This window comes from Oncorhynchus nerka, linkage group LG3 (assembly GCF_034236695.1).
Source record: "Oncorhynchus nerka isolate Pitt River linkage group LG3, Oner_Uvic_2.0, whole genome shotgun sequence".
NCBI classification, from domain to species: domain Eukaryota; kingdom Metazoa; phylum Chordata; class Actinopteri; order Salmoniformes; family Salmonidae; genus Oncorhynchus; species Oncorhynchus nerka.
In genome coordinates, this window is record NC_088398.1 from 21,248,540 (window position 1) to 21,271,460 (window position 22,921).

Genomic DNA, 22,921 nt, shown 5'->3' on the forward strand with positions numbered 1-22,921 from the left:
TGACATGCCATGGCAAAGAGATTCTTGGCAACAGAGCCATAAGGACTAGCCAGTCTGTTTGCCTGGCAGAAGGGCTATTGATTCATCACGTAATACCTGCATGTGAATGGGGTGTGTAGTCTATTGCTATACCAATAGAATACAATGGAATAGAATGGAACATAACTTTGTCTCTGAAGTGCAATTCATTCATTCATATGTTATTATTGGCTAGCCTACTGTAAATACAAATAGGCCTATACATATTGTAAGTTAAACAATAAATGGACTGAAAACACTCAAAGCACATTAGTAAGATGTGAAGGGCAACTTTTAATTTTTTTAATTTTACATTGGCTGTGTCAGCCTAGGTTATACATGTAGAAACGTAATTTGACCAAAAGTCCAAAAATACATCAAACCAAACTTGGACTTGACTACAAATAATAAAAAAAGAGAAGACTATAGAGACTCTCTTAGCTTCTTATTCCTCAACTCAAAATCAGATTTACCCCAGTCCTTTGAAGTCATTTTGTATAGTTCCATCTATAACCTACAGTAACAAACACTTGACGGGTCTATAGACATACTTTACCATAGAAAACATACAGATACATTCATTACCATCGAACTGATGGTTCCACAGACCTCTTCCTATTCAACTACAGCCAAATTCACTGAGAAGTATCTAAATCCTAAACTGGGATGGGAAAGACTGAGTTGGGAGGTTCATTTGACCTGCACTGCTGTTTAGAAACGTGCCAAACCCTTTGCAATCCAACCTAGACTCGGGGGTAGACGTAACATAGTAAATGTAAATCTATGGCTCTCCAATTAGTATATGTTACATTTTGTCTTAATTTGTGGATGTTGTATTATATGTTACGAATTTGCTAAATTTATGTTTTACGAATTCCAACTTGTTGTGGCTAAAGTTATCTAGGTGGCTAACGTTAACTCCACTAGGGGTTAGGGTGAGGAGTTAAGTTAAAGGGTTAAGGTTAGGGGACGTGTTAGCTAACATGCTAAGTAGCTGCAAAGATGCTAATGCACTAAAATGCTAAACTCTGTGATGAGATTCGAACACGCAACCTTTGGGTTGCTAGTCATTCGCGTTATATTCCTACCCATCCACATTACTTCCTTTTTTTCTTAAGTAACCTTCTGTCTTATATAACCATAACAAACGTAACATATCATACTAATTTGAGTGTTCCGGATTGACATTTACTATGTTATGTCTAGTCTATGAGACCAGGCTGAGCAATCATCTATTCACTCTTATAAACCGGGTCATTCGAGCCCTGAATGCTGATTGGCTGAAAGATGCGGTATATCAGACTGTATACAACGGGTATGACACAAAATTACCAGTTTGCTGTTCTAATTACGTTGTTAACCAGTTTATAATAGCAATAAGGCACCTCTGGGGTTTGTGGTATATGGCCAATATACAATGGCTATGGGCTGTATCCAGGCACTCCACATTTGGTAGTGCTTAAGAACAGCCCTTGGCCGTGGTATATTTGCCATATACCACACCCGCTCAGGCCTAATTGCTTAAGTAAGAGATGGCATTTTTCACTTCATTCAATCTGGGGAACGGGTGACATCTTGCTGTGGTTTTTAAAAAAATGACTGAAAATGTTTTCTGTTGACATGATTATAACATCTTGTGTTATTTACGTATTTACTGTAACTACACCTGTAACACAATCTGTCTTCTGGGGGATACAACGCACACATTTACTCTTATCTGTGTTTTATCCCACAAAAGGCAGAAATAAAGATCTGTATAAATATAAACTCTGAACCTTGCACTATGATATTCTAGAGTTCTATACACAACCTCCTGTTCCACTATGATCTCTGGGGCCCAGTTCCAAATCAAACACAAACCCATAGCCCTAACCCCTTAGACTCTTGGGTGCATCTGAAAGGATCGGATATATGAAAAATATGATGAACGCTCACCTTTCCCTCTGATAGACCGGATGAAACTTGAAAGCCATATTGCTCAGATCTATCCAATCTTGTCAGATCTACAGTGTCCAGACTAGTGCTTAGGTATCAGCTTGGAAGTGGGCCAGAGTTAACGCTATCTCTCATCCTCAGTGTAAACCTGGTAGATAGGAGCTGACTCCTCTGTCTATGGCCTGAAAATGGAAAACAGTACAAATAGTTTCACCTGCACATAATACCATAATTTGTTGACTTCTCTTCCCTAAAACAATGCAAAAACACCCCTCAACAAATTGACAGTCAAATGTTCCATGGCTATCTGATCAAAGATTTTGATCAGTAATATTGAAGAGATGTTTTAATATTTGTTTGGAATGTAATTTACACTAATTCTGTGTGTGAAAGCCTACACAACATTGTCGTGACTCTTCAATTGCAATTGGTGGATGAGGAAGAAAACCTTATAGAATAGTTATCATACATGCCATACATTTCAATCACCTGATCCCTTGATTCAGGTCAACTTCTCAATCTGCAGATGCACAATCCAGATAGGCACTATGCAACCACATCAAATCAAATCATTCTATAATAATATACTGTGAATATATAAATCTAACTATAAAACAAAAGCCCTGTTGTGGCTCCTAATATATTTCTATTACATACTATCATGTAAATCAAGTATGACAAAAGGTAACGTAACAAATTGCCTATAATCAAATACTGTATATACAATCTTCAAACGTAAACATGATAAATGCAAAGGCATATTCCAAAGGTATACAGTACAAATATAGGAGAAACACTAGCAAAGGGGGAGATATAGTAACACGTAGTGTGATGATATAGAATGGAGGCGATATCGTTTGAGCAACCTGGATTTGCCTTGTGTGGGGTTTTTGTTTTGCTTGCACTTGAAGTTGCCACACATTTCTGATGTGGCACCTGCACAACAGTCATTCTCCCTCTCCCTCTCTCTCTCCAATATCCCCTCTTTCCTGCCAAGCACTCTGGTGTGTTGATCCTCTCTGCCTCCCTCCACCCCCATCTATCTCTCACTTTCTCTCAGTACACACTCACGTTCCCCCACTCCACGAGGTACTGGACCTTCCCGTCTGGCGTTACTCGCCTCGCCAAAATCCTCACCCCGTCCCCGCCCCCCCAGCCCCTGACAGCTGACCCATCCCCCCCGCCCCCTCCCCCCACGCTGCCCGGATAGGAAGGGACGTCACGCAGCAGGAGGGAGGGGCAGGGATCCAACTTCTGGCCAGGCTGGTGCTGGTGGTGCTGCTGCTGGTGGTGGTGGTGGTTGTGATGGTGGTGGTGGTGATGGTGGGAGGATGACAGGGAGAAGGGGAGGCAGGGGGGCGGCACTCGACAAGGATCTTCCGCACTGAAGAGAGAGAGAGAGAGATTCATATTTCACGATTCATACTTTTTTCCATTGTCATCCAGGCACAGGTATGGTTTCCTCTCTAGATGTCTAGATTGAGGGTAGTCCCCAGAGAGCAGGAGGAGCTGTGGTTAACACTGACCTATAGTGATGCAGGGTTCTGGAGATGGCTGGGGCTCCGTTATAGGTGGGGTGATACAGGGCAAACATCCGCTTAGGTGGAGAGCTGTGAAAAAAAATAAAAAATAAAGCAACAATGCATGGATTTCCACTGACATACTGACTAATACAAGCATTTCCTACACCCACAATAATATCTGCTAAATACGTGTATGTGACCAATATAATTTAATTTGATAAGGGTAGCCTAAATCAATGAGGATGTAATGTACAAAAAAATAAGCTAACACTCTGTAAATACAGTACATTGCATTATTACTTGTTATACAGTATGTAAAGTGTAACCAACACAATAACAGCACCAACCCCAAATTCAGCTCCTCCTCCGACTTCCTGGAGTTGTAGAGGTTAGTTCCACCTACGTAGCCATGGCAACATGGCACAAGATCTATTGGGGTGGCTGGGACCGGGGGCGGACAAGGCTGGACACAGGAGAAACACTGATTAGCTAGTGTTTTGACACCAAATCAGTGAATCCAATCACACAGACATGATACTGCAGTTCATGTCCTTATCTTTATGGAATAATTCATACTGCTTGTGAATACATCTAAATACAAACCAAGGTCTATTAACATACTGTATCAAATGATACATATCATTTAAAAAATGTAATTGCATTTCACTTTTAAAAAGGTCGGACGCTGGAATTTTGTCAGTACAAAGGGCTAGCCTTTCAAAAAGGAAATATACACTACCATTCAAAAGTTTGATGGTCACTTAGAAATGTCCTTGTTTTTGTCCATTAAAATAACATCAAATTGATCAGAAATACAGTGTAGACATTGTTAATGTTGTAAATGACTATTGTAGCAGGAAACGGCTGATTTCTAATGGAATATCTACAGTTGAAGTCGGAAGTTTACATTACACCTTAGCCAAATACATTTAAACTCCGTTTTTTACAATTCCTGACACTTAATCCCAGTAAACATTCCCTGTCTTAGGTCAGTTAGGATCACCACTTTATTTTTGGAATGTGAAAAGTCAGAATAATAGTAGAGAGAATGATTTATTTCAGCTTTTATTTCTTTCATCACATTCCCAGTGGGTCAGAAGTTTACATACACTCAATTAGTATTTGGTAGCATTGCCTTTAAATGGTTTAACTTGCATCAAACGTTTCGGGTAGCATTCCACAAGCTTCCCACAATACGTTGGGTGAATTTTGGCCCATTCCTCCCGACAGATCTGGTGTAACTGAGTGAGGTTTGTAGGCCTCCTTGCTCGCACACACTTTTTCAGTTCTGCCCACAAATTGTCTATAGGATTGAGGTCAGGGCTTTGTGATGGCCACTACAATACCTTGACTTTGTTGTCCTTAGGCCATTTTGCCACAACTTTGGAAGTATGCTTGGGGTCATTGTCCATTTGGAAGACCCATTTGTGACCAAGCTTTAACTTCCTGACGTCTTCAGATATTGCTTCAATATATCCACATAATTTTCCACCCTCATGATGCCATCTATTTTGTGAAGTGCCCCAGTCCCTCCTGCAGAAAAGCACCCCCACAACATGATGCTGCCACCCCCATTCTTCACGGTTGGGATGGTGTTCTGCAAGCCTCTCCATTTTCCCTCCAAACATAACGATGGTCCTTACGGCCAAACAGTTCTATTTTTATTTCATCAGACCAGAGAACATTTCTCCCAAAAAGTATGATCTTTGTCCCCATTTGCAGTTGCAAACTGTAGTCTGACTTTTTTTATGGCAGTTTTGGAGCAGTGGCTTCTTCCTTGCTGAGCGGCCTTTCAGGTTATGTCGACATAGGACTCGTTTTACTGTGGATATAGATACTTGTGCACCGGTTTCCTCCAGCATCTTCACAAGGTCCTTTGCTGTTCTGGGATTGATTTGCACTTTTCGCACCAAAGTACGTTCATCTCTAGGAGACAGAACGCGTCTCCTTCCTGAGCGGTATGATGGCTGCGTGGTCCCATGGTGTTTATACTTGCGTATTATTGTTTGTACAGATGAACGTGGTACATTCAGGCATTTGGAAATTGCTCCCAAGGATGAACCAGACTTGTGGAGGTCTCCAATTTTTTTCTGAGGTCTTGGCTGATTTCTTTTGATTTTCCTATGATATCAAGTGAAGAGTCACTGGGTTTAGGGTAGGCCTTGAAATACATCCACAGGTACACCTCCAATTGACTCAAATGATGTCAATTAGCCTATGAGAAGCTTCTAAAGCCATGACATAATTTTCTGGAATTTTCCAAGCTGTTTAAAGGCACAGTCAACTTAGTGTATGTAAACTCCTGACCCACTGGAGTTGTGATACAGTGAATTATAAGTGAAATAATCTGTCTGTAAACAATTGTTGGAAAAATTACTTGTGTCATGTACAAAGTAGATGTCCTATAACCGACTTGCCAAAACTATAGTTTGTTAACAAGACATTTGTGGAGTGGTTTAAAAACAAGTTTTAATGACTTCAACCTAAGTGTTTGTAAAGTGTATGTAAACTTCCGGCGTACAGAGGCCCATTATCAACAACCATCACTCCTGTGTTCCAATGGCACATTGTGTTAGCTAATTCAAATTTATCATTTTAAAAGGCTAATTGATCATTAGAAAACCCTTTTGCAATTATGTTAGCACAGCTGAAACTTTTGGTTTGATTAAAGAAGCAATAAAATTGGCCTTCTTAAGACTAGTTGAGTATCTGGAGCATCAGCATTTGTGGGTTCGATTACAGGTTCAAAATGGCCAGAAACAAAGAACTTTCTTCTGAAACTCATCAGTCTATTCTTGTTCTGAGAAATTAAGGCAATTCCATGTGAGAAATTGCCAAAAAACTGAAGATCTCATACAACGCTGTGTACTACTCCCATCACAGAACAGCGCAAACTGGCTCTCACCAGAATAGAAAGAGGAGTGGGAGGCCCCGGTGCACAACTGAGCAAGAAGACAAGTACATTAGTGTCTAGTTTGAGAAACAGACACCTCACAAGTCCTCAACTGGCAGCTTCATTAAATAGTACCCGCAAAACACCAGTCTCAACGTCAACAGGGAAGAGGCAACCCTGGGATGCTGGTCTTCTATGCAGAGTTGCAAGGAAAAAGCCATATCTCAGACTGGCCAATAAAAAGAAAATATTAAGATGGGCAAAAGAACACAGACACTGGACAGAGGAACTCTGCCTAGAAGGCCAGCATCCCGGAGTCTAGAATGTCATTCGGGCCTAGCCCGAACCATGATAAACGGCCCCAGTCCATTATTCCTACTCCACCAAACTTTACAGTTGACATTATGCATTGAGGCAGGTAGCGTTCTCCTGGAATCTGTCAAACCCCGATTCGTCCGTCAGACAGCCAGATGGTGAAGTGTGATTCATCACCCCAGAGAACTCGTTTCCTCTGCTCCAGAGTCAAATGACGGCAAGCTTTGTAACACTCCATCGGACGCTTGGCATTGCGAATGGTGATTTGCTCGGCCATGGAAACTTATTTCATGAAGCTCCCAAACAACAGTTCTTGAGGACAGACAGACGATCTTACGCACTACACGCTTCAGCACGTGGAGGTCCCGTTCTGTGAGCTTGTGTGGCCTACCACTTCGCGGCTGAGCCGTTGTTGCTCGTAGCCCTTTCAACTTCACATTAAAAGCACTTACAGTTTATCGGGGCTGCTCTACTTGAAAGTCACTGAGCTCTTAAGTAAGACCATTCTACTGCCAGTGTTTGTCTATGGAGATTGCATGGCGGTGTGATGTTCAGCAACAGGTGTGGCTGAAATAGCCATGTCCACATATATATTTTTTTATTTGACCTTTATTTAACTAGGCAAGTCAGTTAAGAACAGATTCTTATTTTCAATGACGGCCTAGGAACAGTGGGTTAACTGCCTGTTCGTGGAGTTCCAGGTCTCCGGTAGCCTCTGGAACTGCCGATCTGCGGCCAACAAGGCAGAGTTCATCTCAGCCTATGCCTCCCTCCAGTCCCTCGACTTCTTGGCACTGACGGAAACATGGATCACCACAGATAACACTGCTACTCCTACTGCTCTCTCTTCGTCCGCCCACGTGTTCTCGCACACCCCGAGAGCTTCTGGTCAGCGGGGTGGTGGCACCGGGATCCTCATCTCTCCCAAGTGGTCATTCTCTCTTTCTCCCCTTACCCATCTGTCTATCGCCTCCTTTGAATTCCATGCTGTCACAGTTACCAGCCCTTTCAAGCTTAACATCCTTATCATTTATCGCCCTCCAGGTTCCTCGGAGAGTTCATCAATGAGCTTGATGCCTTGATAAGCTCCTTTCCTGAGGACGGCTCACCTCTCACAGTTCTGGGCGACTTTAACCTCCCCACGTCTACCTTTGACTCATTCCTCTCTGCCTCCTTCTTTCCACTCCTCTCCTCTTTTGACCTCACCCTCTCACCTTCCCCCTACTCACAAGGCAGGCAATACGCTCGACCTCATCTTTACTAGATGCTGTTCTTCCACTAACCTCATTGCAACTCCCCTCCAAGTCTCCGACCACTACCTTGTATCCTTTTCCCTCTCGCTCTCATCCAACACTTCCCACACTGCCCCTACTCGGATGGTATCGCGCCGTCCCAACCTTCGCTCTCTCTCCCCGCTACTCTCTCCTCTTCCATCCTATCATCTCTTCCCTCTGCTCAAACCTTCTCCAACCTATCTCCTGATTCTGCCTCCTCAACCCTCCTCTCCTCCCTTTATGCATCCTTTGACTCTCTATGTCCCCTATCCTCCAGGCCGGCTCGGTCCTCCCCTCCCGCTCCGTGGCTCGACGACTCATTGCGAGCTCACAGAACAGGGCTCCGGGCAGCCGAGCGGAAATGGAGGAAAACTCGCCTCCCTGCGGACCTGGCATCCTTTCACTCCCTCCTCTCTACATTTTCCTCTTCTGTCTCTGCTGCTAAAGCCACTTTCTACCACTCTAAATTCCAAGCATCTGCCTCTAACCCTAGGAAGCTCTTTGCCACCTTCTCCTCCCTCCTGAAACCTCCTCCCCCTCCCCCTCCTCCCTCTCTGCAGATGACTTCGTCAACCATTTTGAAAAGAAGGTCGACGACATCCGATCCTCGTTTGCTAAGTCAAACGACACCGCTGGTTCTGCTCACACTGCCCTACCCTGTGCTCTGACCTCTTTCTCCCTCTCTCTCCAGATGAAATCTCGCGTCTTGTGACGGCCGGCCGCCCAACAACCTGCCCGCTTGACCCTATCCCCTCCTCTCTTCTCCAGACCATTTCCGGAGACCTTCTCCCTTACCTCACCTCGCTCATCAACTCATCCCTGACCGCTGGCTACGTCCCTCCCGTCTTCAAGAGAGCGAGAGTTGCACCCCTTCTGAAAAAACCTACACTCGATCCCTCCGATGTCAACAACTACAGACCAGTATCCCTTCTTTCTTTTCTCTCCAAAACTCTTGAACGTGCCGTCCTTGGCCAGCTCTCCCGCTATCTCTCTCAGAATGACCTTCTTGATCCAAATCAGTCAGGTTTCAAGACTAGTCATTCAACTGAGACTGCTCTTCTCTGTATCACGGAGGCGCTCCGCACTGCTAAAGCTAACTCTCTCTCCTCTGCTCTCATCCTTCTAGACCTATCGGCTGCCTTCGATACTATGAACCATCAGATCCTCCTCTCCACCCTCTCCGAGTTGGGCATCTCCGGCGCGGCCCACGCTTGGATTGCGTCCTACCTGACAGGTCGCTCCTACCAGGTGGCGTGGCGAGAATCTGTCTCCTCACCACGCGCTCTCACCACTGGCGTCCCCCAGGGCTCTGTTCTAGGCCCTCTCCTATTCTCGCTATACACCAAGTCACTTGGCTCTGTCATAACCTCACATGGTCTCTCCTATCATTGCTATGCAGACGACACACAATTAATCTTCTCCTTTCCCCCTTCTGATGACCAGGTGGCGAATCGCATCTCTGCATGTCTGGCAGACATATCAGTGTGGATGACGGATCACCACCTCAAGCTGAACCTCGGCAAGACGGAGCTGCTCTTCCTCCCGGGGAAGGACTGCCCGTTCCATGATCTCGCCATCACGGTTGACAACTCCATTGTGTCCTCCTCCCAGAGCGCTAAGAACCTTGGCGTGATCCTGGACAACACCCTGTCGTTCTCAACTAACATCAAGGCGGTGGCCCGTTCCTGTAGGTTCATGCTCTACAACATCCGCAGAGTACGACCCTGCCTCACACAGGAAGCGGCGCAGGTCCTAATCCAGGCACTTGTCATCTCCCGTCTGGATTACTCGCTGTTGGCTGGGCTCCCTGCCTGTGCCATTAAACCCCTACAACTCATCCAGAACGCCGCAGCCCGTCTGGTGTTCAACCTTCCCAAGTTCTCTCACGTCACCCCGCTCCTCCGCTCTCTCCACTGGCTTCCAGTTGAAGCTCGCATCCGCTACAAGACCATGGTGCTTGCCTACGGAGCTGTGAGGGGAACGGCACCTCAGTACCTCCAGGCTCTGATCAGGCCCTACACCCAAACAAGGGCACTGCGTTCATCCACCTCTGGCCTGCTCGCCTCCCTACCACTGAGGAAGTACAGTTCCCGCTCAGCCCAGTCAAAACTGTTCGCTGCTCTGGCCCCCCAATGGTGGAACAAACTCCCTCACGACGCCAGGACAGCGGAGTCAATCACCACCTTCCGGAGACACCTGAAACCCCACCTCTTTAAAGAATACCTAGGATAGGATAAAGTAATCCTTCTCACCCCCCTAAAAGATTTAGATGCACTATTGTAAAGTGGCTGTTCCACTGGATGTCATAAGGTGAACGCACCAATTTGTAAGTCGCTCTGGATAAGAGCGTCTGCTAAATGACTTAAATGTAATGTAAATGTAGAAGGACAGATTTGTACCTTGTCAGCTCGGGGGTTTGAACTTGCAACCTTCCGGTTACTAGTCCAACGCTCTAACCACTAGGCTACCCTGCCGCCCCGTATATATAGTGTATATCTGTTTATCCGTCACCTCCATTTCCTATGTAGAAGTAGATTCATATACTGAGGTAGAATTTCTTACAGTGTGAGCTCGCTACCATAACAACAAAAGCATCAGTACTCTATCCCATCTATCATTTGCTTCCTCAGCTCTCAGCACACCCTCAGGTCTATCAACCTCCAATGCTGGACTGTGACCCACAACATATACAGTAATTACAGCAGTGCTATACTAGCATTGTCCCCTTACTAGCGTGCTGTCCCTTTAAATCGAGGTGCTCTGTCAATGCTGCACTGTCAAAGTGCCAGCGCCACCTGGCCAAACTGTAATCGACTGCAAAGTGCACTTGGAAGCGCTCCCAGATGCCACATATCAGCGTACCTTCCCCTCTCACTTTCCCTGGGATAACCAACCTGCCCCAAGATGGCAGATGATTCATGTCCGCTCAGGATACAACAGTCTGCTGGAAGTACTGCCCGCTGAAATACGACCGATCCATAACATTTATTGTCTCAGGATTAGGGAGCCAGCCTAAGCAGTAGTATAAAAGGATGTGTATTTTCTATTCATATTAAAAAATATATTTCTAAACCCGTGACCATAACATGCCGTCATACTTGATCGATCGAGTCGTAAACCAGCTTCAATAGTGTATGAGGGGTAGGCTGGGCTTTGAAGAATATGTAAACAGACAACACTGGCTATAAGGAGAATCTTTTCTCCACACACTGACTGACATGTCGTTCCAATGCCAGGCAGCTCTTTGCTATGCAGTGAGGAGGCGACTGATGTCTGATCTCTCCCTTGATGCCTGGTTTGAGGCAGAAGCACTGACCTGTGTCTCCATGATGCGCCGCTTTGATTTGCGTGACTCTGGCCCCACCGCTCTCCTCTGGCAGGGCAGTGACAATGGGCTGCTCCACACAACAACACAGATACACAGTCAATAACTTGAGGAGTGGTGCATTGTTTTCACTTAGAAAACTACAGTGTGAGTCAAAAGTTTGGACACACCTACTCAGTCCAGGGTTTATCTTTATTTTTTACCATTTTCTACATTGTGGAATAATAGTGAAGACATGAAAACTACGAAATAACACATGGAATCATGCAGTAACCAAAAAAGTGTTAAATCAAAATATATTTTAGATTTGAGATTCTTCAAAGTAGCCACCCTTTGCCTTGATGACAGCTTTGCATACTCTTGGCATTCTCTCAACCAGCTTCATGAGGTAGTCACCTGGAATGTATTTCAATTAACAGGTGTGCCTTGTTAAAAGTTCATTTGTGGAATGTCTTTCCTTCTTAATGCGTTTGAGCCAATCAGTTGTTGTGACAAGGTAGGGGGGTATACAGAACATAGCACTAATTGCTAAAAGACCAAGTCCATATTATGGCAAAAACAGCTCAAATAAGCAAAGAGAAATGACAGTCCATCATTACTTAAAGACATGAAGGTCAGTCAATACAGAACATTTCAAGTACTTTTAAAGTTTCTCAAGTGCAGTCGCAAAAACCATCAAGTGATATGATGAAACTGGCTCTCATGAGGACCGCCACAGGAAAGGAAGACCCAGAGTTTCCACTGCTGCAGAAGATAAGTTCATTCGATTTAACTGCACCTCAGATTGCAGACCAAATAAATGCTTCACAGAGTTCAAGTAACAGACATCTCAACATCAACTGTTCAGAGGAGACTACATGAATCAGGCTTTCATGGTCAAATTGCTGCAAATAAACCACTACTAAAGGACATCAATAAGAATATGAGAATTTCTTGGGCCAAGAAACAAGAGCAATGGACATTAGACCAGTGTAAATCTGTCCTTTGGACTTATGAGTCCAAATTTGAGATTTTTGGTTCTTTGTGAGACACAGAGTAGGTGAACGGATGATCTTCGCATGTGTGGTTCCAAGCGTGAAGCATGGAGAAGGAGGCGTGAGGGTGCTTAGCTGGTGACACTGTGCGATTTATTTAGAATTCAAGGCACACCTAACCAACATGGCTACCACAGCAATATGCTATCCTATCTGGTTTGTGCTTAGTGGGACTATCATTTGTTTTTCAACAGGACAATTACCCAGCACACCTCCAGATTGTGTAAGGGCTATTTGACCAAGAAGGAGAGTGATGGAGTGCTACATCAGATGACCTGGACTCCACAATCAGCCGACCTCAACCCAATTGAGATGATGTGGGATGAGTTGGGACCGTGGAGTGAAGGAAAAGCAGCCAACAAGTGCTCAGCATATGTGTGAACATCTTCAAGGCTGTTGGAAAAGCATTCCAGGTGAAGCTGGTTGAAGGAATAACAGGAGTGTGCAAAGCAAGGCAAAGGGTGGCTACTTTAAAGAATCTCAAATATAAAATATATTTCAATTTTTTTAACACTTTTTTGGTTACTGCCTGATTCCATATGTTATTTCATAGTTTTGTTGTCTTCACTATTATTTTTCAATGTAGAAAATAGTACAAATAAAGAAAAACCCTTGAATGAGTAGGTGTGCCTGAACTTTTGGTATAAATGTGGTGTTTTTTATTTTAAGCCTATAGAGAATGAAAGAGAAGATGGTGTTGAGAATGTTTAGCAAGATGATCAATGTCCACATGCGAATGCGCACACGCACGTATGCACACACACACACACACACACACACACACACACACACACTATAGATGATGTATTTATTGATACAAATATTAGTTATAAACATATTAACCAGAGTGAAATAAGTGAGTCCTTCCCATCATGATTTAATGAGGCACACAGGAGCCTGTTTAGTTAGGAACAGTTGTTCCTATCCAGCTGGAAGGACCACCGTCTACAAGGTGCCGCTCTTTTTCATTATTGTAAATGTGCAATTAATTACTAGAATGAATGTATCCATATAAGGAGTTGAGTCCTGGGGCTTGTGTTTGTAATGAGAGAATAATAAATCACAGATGTTGTCCTTACTCTGACCTTCTCCTTTGGGTGATGTTGATGGGCGGGTCAGTGATGAGGGGAGACGAATCAGAGGTCAGGGGAGGCGGAGCTCGGACCTGGAGCCCAAAAAGACACTTCTTCTTCTTGATCTCTTTACCAGAGACAAACCTGGATGACATCACAGAGAAAAAGACTTTCAAAACTTGTCGACAAAAACTTTGTAAAGTCAGGTCATTGTTTTTTTTTTTAAACAAGTTAGCATTATTGTCTATGTTTTCTTATCGTTCTCTATTGATAATATCAAAGAGTTAACTAACTGAAACAATTAACTAACTGTATTTTCTTTAACCAAATGTACAATTCCAGAAGCAACGCTATCATAAATCTGGTCACGCATAGCTGTGGCTTCTGTTTGTTCTTCGCATCATATGCAGACTCTCACCTGTCTTTGTTGGAGTTCAAAGCGTTGAGCAGATTGTGGCAGCGATCTTGCCTTGGTGTGTCAGAGAGCTGGGGGACAGAGAGGAACGAAAATCAGGAGCTTGATTAACACTGTGGATGGTAGCCTGAAACAAATGTTAACACATTTAGAGACACATTGACGAAAGGTAAACATCTCCATGGATGACATAGTTAGTTACTAATGTGATTTGTGAACAGCTCGTTAAAAAAGGGTATGACTGATTTGAATGCAACTGCAGTACCTGAGAGCCACATAAAATACAAATTATATTTTACCATTTAAAATGTGCTAAATAACAATGGCAAGTAGCTAATGAAATCAAAGCACATAATTACCACATGACTGCTAACCAATGACGCTAGCTAACACTTTCACATCGTTTCATCATAGCACGTAAGTGAGGACATTTTTATACCGAGCCGAGAAGCAAAGAGTCCCAATTCTCATTGGCAAACGACATGATTTCATGGTCGAAATCAAAGTATTTTCTCTTGCAGCACAAGGAGAGGTGGTAGAGCACCAAATGGGCCAAATCTACCCTGTATTTACAACAAACACACCAGGAAAAAAGACGCCGTTATTTCAGAATTTATCACATCACAAAGCTTTTCATTACATTATTGAGTCAGAGGAATTAACATATTGTAACCCACACAACTCAATAAACCTGTCAGAAGAAACTGGTTTTCAAGAGTGTTTCAGTGTGATAATCCCTGCATTTTAAATGATGTATTCTTCTCTTAGCAGATACTGTATAGCTTTACCAGCTCATGGGTAGCCGTTGAATTGTCTCTGGTCCGCTTGCACAGACTGAGCACTGGAACTCATAAAACCTTTCAGAAAGAAATAGAACACAGATTATTCTATTTCTGCCTGTGATTGACCAGAAATAAAAAGTCAATGGAAACATAACATAGCACGTGGTAGCTACTGTCAGCAAATTCTTCCCAGTTTCCATCACCTGTTTAGCAGATGTAACAAAGCAGCACATTCTACCTCACCATCAATCTCAAACATTACTTTCCTATGCAGAAACAAAGAGTAATGTAATAAATATATCATGGGCATTAAACCAGTAGGATAATACAGATGGTTAATGTGACAATAATGGTGTAATGGACTGGACTAATTTGAATTCATTTTAAACCTCTACCACATTACATTGGACACCAGAGAGGCAGAATAACAACTGCACTGCTATTAGCAATGAACACTAACAGCATTAGCCCTACCACTGCCAGTTGTATAACCTCTCTGTTATGGTTTGACAATGGTAATGCAAAGGAGCAGTACAAGGTTATAGATAACAATACTCTGACTCACCTGTCTCCGTATAACAACGGCTTGGTCAGACACTGTGTGCAAGCTTCATGAAACCACTGACCACAACTTCCACACTGCAACATTTTCAGGTTCCACCTGCAGTTGATAAATAAGAACATTAGCCACACTCCCCAATGGCCAAAACGTAGCTAACATCTGGTGGCCACCTGACAAGAGTACAGTACATTATGTATTTTTCAAGAGGCTGCAATACTCAACTGAAAAACACATTATGTCTTGACAGTAGAGCTGTATGATGGTGAAAAGGGCATGCAGAGTTCCGACATGAATATTCTATTTGTTTTTGTTGGTAAGGAAAATGAATAGTAAAGCTTATTGACCAATACATGTGCTAAACACTAATTATAAAATGTTATTATTAAGTGATAATGCCCGAGAAGCCGGTGTTTGGAGGATATTTTGGTATGGGTGTTGTTAGAACCGAGTCAAAGTCGAGGGCCGGCAAACCGTGTCAATATATTCTCCGAACACCGACTTTGAGGGCATTATGACTTTTATACAACGGGTTAACAACATACTCAAATAATGATTGACATATTTTCATTATAAATGTTATTTGGATTAATGTATTCATACCATTTCAATCCTTCCCCAAGATATAGTCCCGACACAAATCTAGGCTTGCTACCCAAGCCGGCTGGTCATTCGTTCAGTTGCCAGAGACGCGACCCAGTCGTTCAGTCTTTTTGTTCTGTATCTATGGATGCGACCCAGTTGTTTGTTCTAAATGTTCCATTGAAATACTGACTTGCAACGTTGTTATCCCTTGCTTGCTAGCTAGCTAACTACGGCTAACTTACAGTCATGTAAAACAGTGCAGCAGGAATAAGAGCAAAGTAGCTGCATTTGCATCTGTTTAAGCTGTTTTCTAGTGACATTTATTTGGATACATCCATAACAATGAGCTAATGAGGCGCGATTTCGCCTGACATGGAAAATGTGCTCTCTCTTTAGGACACTGTTGTTCAGAGGAGCTAGCCAACAACACAGCTAACACAATCACTTCAAACTGAAGATGGAAAAACAGCAAACTAGCTGCACTTCGTTTCATTTGACCTGTTTTCGATTGATAGTTCTTTGTATATATCCATACAAATTATGCTGATTCATGATTTCAACTGGCTGAGAAAAGCTGCCTTCCTGTCTGTCTCATCCCGACTCCCGACACGTTCATTAATATGGGACAGCTAGAGATCCAATTTGAATATTGAAACAATGTTGGAGAGACAGACACCAAAGTTTTTACATCTCCGCTGTTAAAAACTCAAAGTTAGTCTAAAAGAAATGTGAGATCATGTCTAGATGCTTTTTATAGTGGAGATCAGTGGATTGCACAGTCAGATGGAACACAGTAAATAGGCATTTTAACGTCATAGACGTAGCCAGTGGTAACTTGTGGAATAGACACCATCTGGAATGCGGTTTTAACCAATCAGCATTCATGATTAGACCCACACGTTGTATAACATAATTTATCTACTGAGGGCATCTGTTAGAAGCTATAAATTGTCACTCACTCTCCAGGTCCGGCACAGTAGCAGTAACACTGCTGCTGGTTGGTCAGATGCTGTGGGTCCCAGTCTAAAGATGACAGCTGATAGGGCAGCCGAAGTTTCATGATTTGCATGAGCCGGGCAAACCGTCCTCGTTTGATGGCTCCCCCTCTCTGAAATAAATGTTGACAAATCGATTCACTACAGCGACCTCTCCACTCCCGGTCATGTCAGTACATTCAAGATAGATGACATTGGATGGTAACTATCCAGAAAAAGCAATTCATCTCATTTTATTGTAGGTCAGCTGAGTGAGATAATATCTTGAGAAAAGTCACGTCAATGAGATATGGACATTTACCGATGGACAATTAGCCCTTAACCACAGTGCTCCCTCATCTAACACCCTACAGTACAGAATTGGAGCATACATGAATTACTGACCATAATCACGATAATACAGTATAATCTTGAAAAAAATCTGCATTGACGAACTGGTCAGATGTCCAGAAACCATAATACAGAGTTGTAACATTTCTGTGGTGTGCTTCAGATATATCCTTTGACGACACTGTTTAACACAACACTGGTATTGAAATCCTCTGGATAGATTCAAAAAAAAAAAAGTACAAGTCTGAAATTGATATTTTCCCTGAGCCAAGAGGCAGTGTGTGAAACAGAAAGATTAGCAGTCTAACCTTGGTTGCCACTGCAAAGACACATTGCCGACATATCCAAGAATTGCTGTCAGCTTCCGGCTCAATGGACGGAGTGTGGCACTCAGGATGATAACCTGTAATGGAATGGAGAGTGTTTACTGTAATTCACATGCTGAATATATGTTACTGATGGAGGACATTTCCTTGTCTCTTTTCATGAAATATTATACACCGAGTATACAAAACATTAGGAATTGCAATGCTGGTGGGTTTTTCACGCTCAACAGTTTCCTGTGTGTATCAAGAATGGTCCACCACCCAAAGGACATCCAGCCAACTTGACACAACTCTGGGAAGTATTGGAGTCAACATAGGCCAGCATCTATGTGGGACGCTTTCGACACCTTGTAGAGTCCATTTCCCCCAACAACTGAGGCTGTTCTGAGGGCAAAAGGGGTGCAACTCAGTATTAGGAAGGTGTTCCTAATGTTTTGTACACTCAGCGTAATATTATCTGGTAGAAAATCTGAAGAAAAAAAAATAGATGGCATTGTTTTTTTCTTTCTTTAAATTAGTTGTGCCTACCCGTCATAAGTTATTATTTGAAAATACCGTTATTATTTGAAAATACCTCGATGAATAGTATGCTGTGTTTTCTTACCGTGACGACATTTAAGACAATTGATGAGAGGTTCTTTAAGAGGCGGGGCATCACAGACACAGCAAACCTCTTCCACTCCAACTGAGACTTAAGCGAGAGAGAAAAGGAGTGAGTATCAGAGAGAGGGGGAGAAAGAGAAAGATCACTCAACAGTGTTAATTTATGTATATTGATTCATTTCCTTGCCACTTCATTGATTTCAATGTCTCCTGCATCCTTTCAGATTTCACTCCTTTTGACATGCGGATATTTGGCTGTGCTTCCCTTCACTTTACACTAACTACGTGGGGGCGCCATTTCCCTATGGAGTCATTACACTAATAAATTCATAAATACACCAATTACACCTAAAAGTCCCCCATCAGAAATGCCAACATTTCCAGGGAATGTTGTATTTCAACCTTGACTAAAGACCTTAATTGCACAACATTCTTTTGAACTACAATGCATCGGAATGAATAGAGAGAGTCAAATTAAGAACAAACTTTTCAAAGCTGAGAGAGAAACATCAAAAGACATTTTATATGAATTTCTTTAAACTCCCTGAGGTGAATCAAGGTAAGGTAAACATAAAGATGATTAAAATATGATAATGGAGAATCCTCAATTAGCCCCCTAGCTATAGAAAGGGTAGATATGAATGAAATCGTTTTATCCACATTTTAGGGGATAATACTTTGATTCAAAAGGAAGTCCACAGTGCCCAAAAACCCTCCGTTAAATGTGTTGTGTTAACTGAGGAAAACAAGAGTAAGTTGTAAGTCTTACAAGAGTGAATGTCTTTTCTTAGGACCCAGAATTCCGAGTTGTCCTCAAATCTCACCAGACAACACTGCTTGACTCCATCTACCTGAGGAGTGGGACGGAAAGAGAGTAGATTTGTTCACTCAAACCTAAATAGAATACTTTCCAACTGCACACACACACACGCACACACACTTACTCTTTTCACATTACCGAGGTACAGTAGTCCATCACTCCATCGAGCTAACACATCATCCCCTTCACTTACTCCCCCCATCCTGAAGAGAAGTGAGAGAGAGAGATAAAGAAGGGGTGAGGGAGAGGAGGGGGCTCATGTGAAATGGAAATCCGATTTATTCACTGAATACTTTGTTGCCATTGCTGACAGAGGTTTATGGCCTTATCGTTCCATAGGCACTTGGCTGGAGTGGATAAGGCGATACATTCTCACAAACCCAGCATAGCCACAGTCTGAATCCAGCAGATTTAATGATGAGTGTAAGTGCCCATGCATGGACCAGGACAAACCATTATGACACAACACATGTGAGATAATGCATTCACCACTGCATGATGACTGCACTGTAGTTTGATTGTAACACCACTGTACGTCTCTCTACTTTGCTTTCTCGTGCACTTCTGTGTTGTATCCTCTTTGAAAATCGAAAACGACAAAACTTGAATAGAAAGGAATCGCTGTAGCCTATGGACATAATCTCTGCACATCCAGCGGTTGTTCCAGTGCAGGCACTCAAGTCAAAGAGACACATGATACATAATAGCATTTTCTGATCAATAAAAATTAACATAGACAGTGTTGCTGGATGAACAGAGAGCCATTGCTACCTGTCAAGTCGAACTCCTCTCCGTTGGGGTCACAGCGATTCCTGTGCCGGCTTGACATGAAATATTGTATCTCTTCTGTTTTCCTCTCGTCTCAATTACTGGCCGGTTGGATGTGAAGCCTACGTGTGTGCCAAAGTGGATGTGCATGTATGTGTCTGTGCCAAGCGCGTATGTCAGTCAAGTCGTCAGTGAGACACCGTCGGTACGTCCGTCTTTCCCTCGGTCTGTCTGTCCTCCGCGACGTCGTTTCGTCATGTTCCCTTGCCTTTGCTCTCGTTTCTCCACCTATTGATGCTATTAGGCGTGTTTGTCAGAGCAGCACGAGAATCAACCCGCGAGAGACGCCATCATCCCTGCCTCTTTCTCGACCGACTTGTTGTGACGCAGACATAAAACACCGAGAGATAGAGTGGGAGGGAGATAGGGGGACCGGGGCAACGGCGGCGGGAACACCTTAACATCCGAAGAAATTACCTCTAAACCGTTATGACAAGGAAAGCTGTGTTTTCCGAAGATTTAACTAAATTGTGCTAAAAGCCAGTTAAAAATCAGCCAACGACGATAGTCGCTGGAGTTTATGTGGCCAATTAGTGGAAGTTTGATTAATTGGTACCTCCCAAAGAAGGGTGCTGCAAGTTTGGAGTCCTGGAGAAAGTTTTAGAAGGGCCAGTGGAAGACGCGCTCACACGTGTTATTCACCTTATTTTTTACCATTCAGTAAATTCCACCATAAATAGTCTCCTTGCTATAGTCAGCATTTTTCTTTCCTTCCAGCTAAAATAAACTATAATCATAATGTGATCATAAATTATCTAATTTCTTAATATTACTACACATTTGTATTATATAGCCTAGGCTTCAATATACAATATGTATAATAAACATTGTAATTGTTTATATAGAGTTATTTGTGCAGTCTTTGTGGTCCCCTTGCCAGATAAGCCTATTTTCAGGTTTTGGACACTAAACAAAATTAGCCTAAATAATTAAGCATAATTAAGGCTTGGATTATTTTGAGTACTTGTCACTGTCATCAAAGGGAATTGTTGAATGTGATTTACAATAGTCTATAGTTGTTCTATACATTTCCTCTTATTGTGAAGTATTGAATATCTATGACCAATCATCTATTCTTTACAGCTCAATAATCGATGCATATGATCAGTAATGTCATCACCACTTGTCTCTGCTCACTATCACCATGAATATCACTGGTCACACAAGCTTTCATTTCTCACAACAACTGGGTGATAACATAACATGGTAATAACCCATGTCAGAATGAGTAACAATTTGACTTATTTACCATTGGTTAATTATGAGTCCTAGAAATGTCACACACGTTCATGTTTATAATTTATGAACTACAGATTAAAGGGCATTTTAAAGTGTCATACCATAACTTAGCACTGACAATTCTATGAGTAGGCAACATAGCCTACAATTTAATAGTCAAAGCAACAAGTGATGAGGTGTTTCATATGTTATTTGTATCGTTAGATTATATGTATTTGTTCATTTGAATGTATCAAGCATATGGTAATATTGTGCTCAAAATGGCCACTGGCATTTCTGAAGGATGACAATGAGTTCCTCATTGGCAACACTAGATGGCGAGCACACTACACCTTCTATCTAATGCACTGCTCTGTCAGTAGTGTAGTGTAGTGGTAGGCTAATAAAAATGCAGTGGTGGCATTTAGCTGAACTACAGTTCAGTTCACATGACTGTGTGATGAAAGAGATGTTTGGAATGTATCATTAGCATTTGGATGAGGGTCGCTTTGAATAATGGCAAAACGGAATTATGCTTCTAGCAGTCTCACAGCAAGATTCACTATTTACCAAGAAAGGATAGTGAGCCCATTAGCCCAACTTTAGTATCATCACAGAAGAGAAAAATGACCCCTAGTCATGTTAATACGGGGCTTGTGCAGGGGTCATAAGGTTGACAACTTGACGCCTTTCATGTACTCTCCCTTTTGGAATAAAGATGCCTCTCACACACACAGCCAGGGCTTTGTGAGCAGTTCTGTCATGAGACAGAGCGGAGGGGAAGCAGACAGTCATGAGCTTCTGATAATAACTAGGCAAAACTAAATGTGGCTAGTGTCCATAGAAGGGTTTAATTAAGAATATTAGAGTAAACTTTCAGAGACAAAAGGAAACAAGCACCATTAATAGGATATTGTGCTACTACATCCAGGGTTGTCATGGACAATGTTCCCTCTAATTGAGCACTGAGCCAATTTCAGGTCTGCTGAGCGCAAACTTGACCATTGTTAAAAGGTACTATGAACCCTGAGGCTGTACCCGCTTTAAGTTACAGTTTTAACTGTGGCCAAGTAGGCTACTGTGGCTATTTGATTATAATGTAGGGCTACCAGTGTGGCCTACCATCAAAAACAATGAAGAAAAAGCATCCCATAATATATTAACATGGAAATAACTGTTTAATCATTCAGTCCACAGTAGCAGCCAATGTGTGTTGTTCATTGTAGGCCTACATTCCATGAGACTTTTGAGAGAGAAAAAATCATACAGGGCTTGACATTAACCTGTTTATCCACTTGTCCTTCAGACAAGGAGGTGACTGAAAATGCTGTTGTGTTGTTTGATGCAAGAAACCACTTTCCAAAATAAAATGCATTATTATTCCCATACCGTTATTACAGAGAATCAGACAAATTATGCTACCCTCTGCCGATTAGCTACTTAGCTTATTCAAGCAAGCATCAAAATAGAACACTGCCCCTTTAAGACAAAAAAAATAGCTGTTTGCCTGACTAGCTATTCAAAGATCTGTAGAATTGTACACGTTTTGTGCTCTTGTAGAAAGCAATCGCTCCCCTATTGCTGACTACAAATTATCTATAACTGGGCTAACTCATTAACTAGCAAAGAATATTAATGTGCACACATGGCTTTACATGCAACTCTCGCCTTGATCTCAAAACAAGCGCATCTACTCACAATCGCTCATGCTGTAAACACAGTTCAGTTCAAAGTAAATGGCACAGATCCATCTTTGGAATTGTCTATTTGCATATAGGCCTACTGCAGCTCTGATTGGTTATGCTGCACAGGTCTGTTTAGAGTACGGGCTGAGTCATGCCTTTCAATGCAATATAATCCTACTCCGATGCATTCGGCCTACAACAAAATCTCTTGCATGATTCGTTTTGTTTCGGTATGTTGCATTTAAAGTGGATAATATTGCGTTGATTCAATCACTATTGCCCCAGTAAAGGGAAACAGTAATAGTGTTAACTAACAGTAAAAACTCTAGAAAGTTGAGTAAAGTTCAATCTCATGCTTCTCTCCATGGGATGATATTTCTTCTGC

The 22,921-nt window shown here is 42.5% G+C and overlaps 1 protein-coding gene across 2 annotated transcripts; it reads right to left on the reverse strand.

Annotated features, from left to right (window-relative positions):
- Positions 1 to 292: 292 nt before the first annotated feature.
- Positions 293 to 19,971, reverse strand: LOC115104270 (PHD finger protein 1-like). 2 transcript variants are annotated; one of them, XM_029625642.2, is made up of 15 exons: positions 19,577 to 19,971; positions 18,930 to 19,008; positions 18,755 to 18,836; positions 17,987 to 18,073; positions 17,365 to 17,459; positions 16,691 to 16,839; positions 15,153 to 15,248; positions 14,594 to 14,662; positions 14,245 to 14,368; positions 13,809 to 13,876; positions 13,403 to 13,534; positions 11,275 to 11,353; positions 3,824 to 3,939; positions 3,480 to 3,563; positions 293 to 3,337 (listed from the first exon to the last, which is right to left on the reverse strand). In XM_029625642.2, exons 2-15 carry the CDS (start codon positions 19,005 to 19,007, stop codon positions 3,010 to 3,012), a joined length of 1,587 nt encoding a protein of 528 aa, XP_029481502.1. In that variant the 5' UTR covers position 19,008; positions 19,577 to 19,971; the 3' UTR covers positions 293 to 3,009. The 2 variants fall into 2 exon arrangements, with proteins under 2 accessions (XP_029481502.1, XP_029481494.1); XM_029625634.2 differs by having other exon boundaries at positions 13,397 to 13,534.
- Positions 19,972 to 22,921: the final 2,950 nt, after the last annotated feature.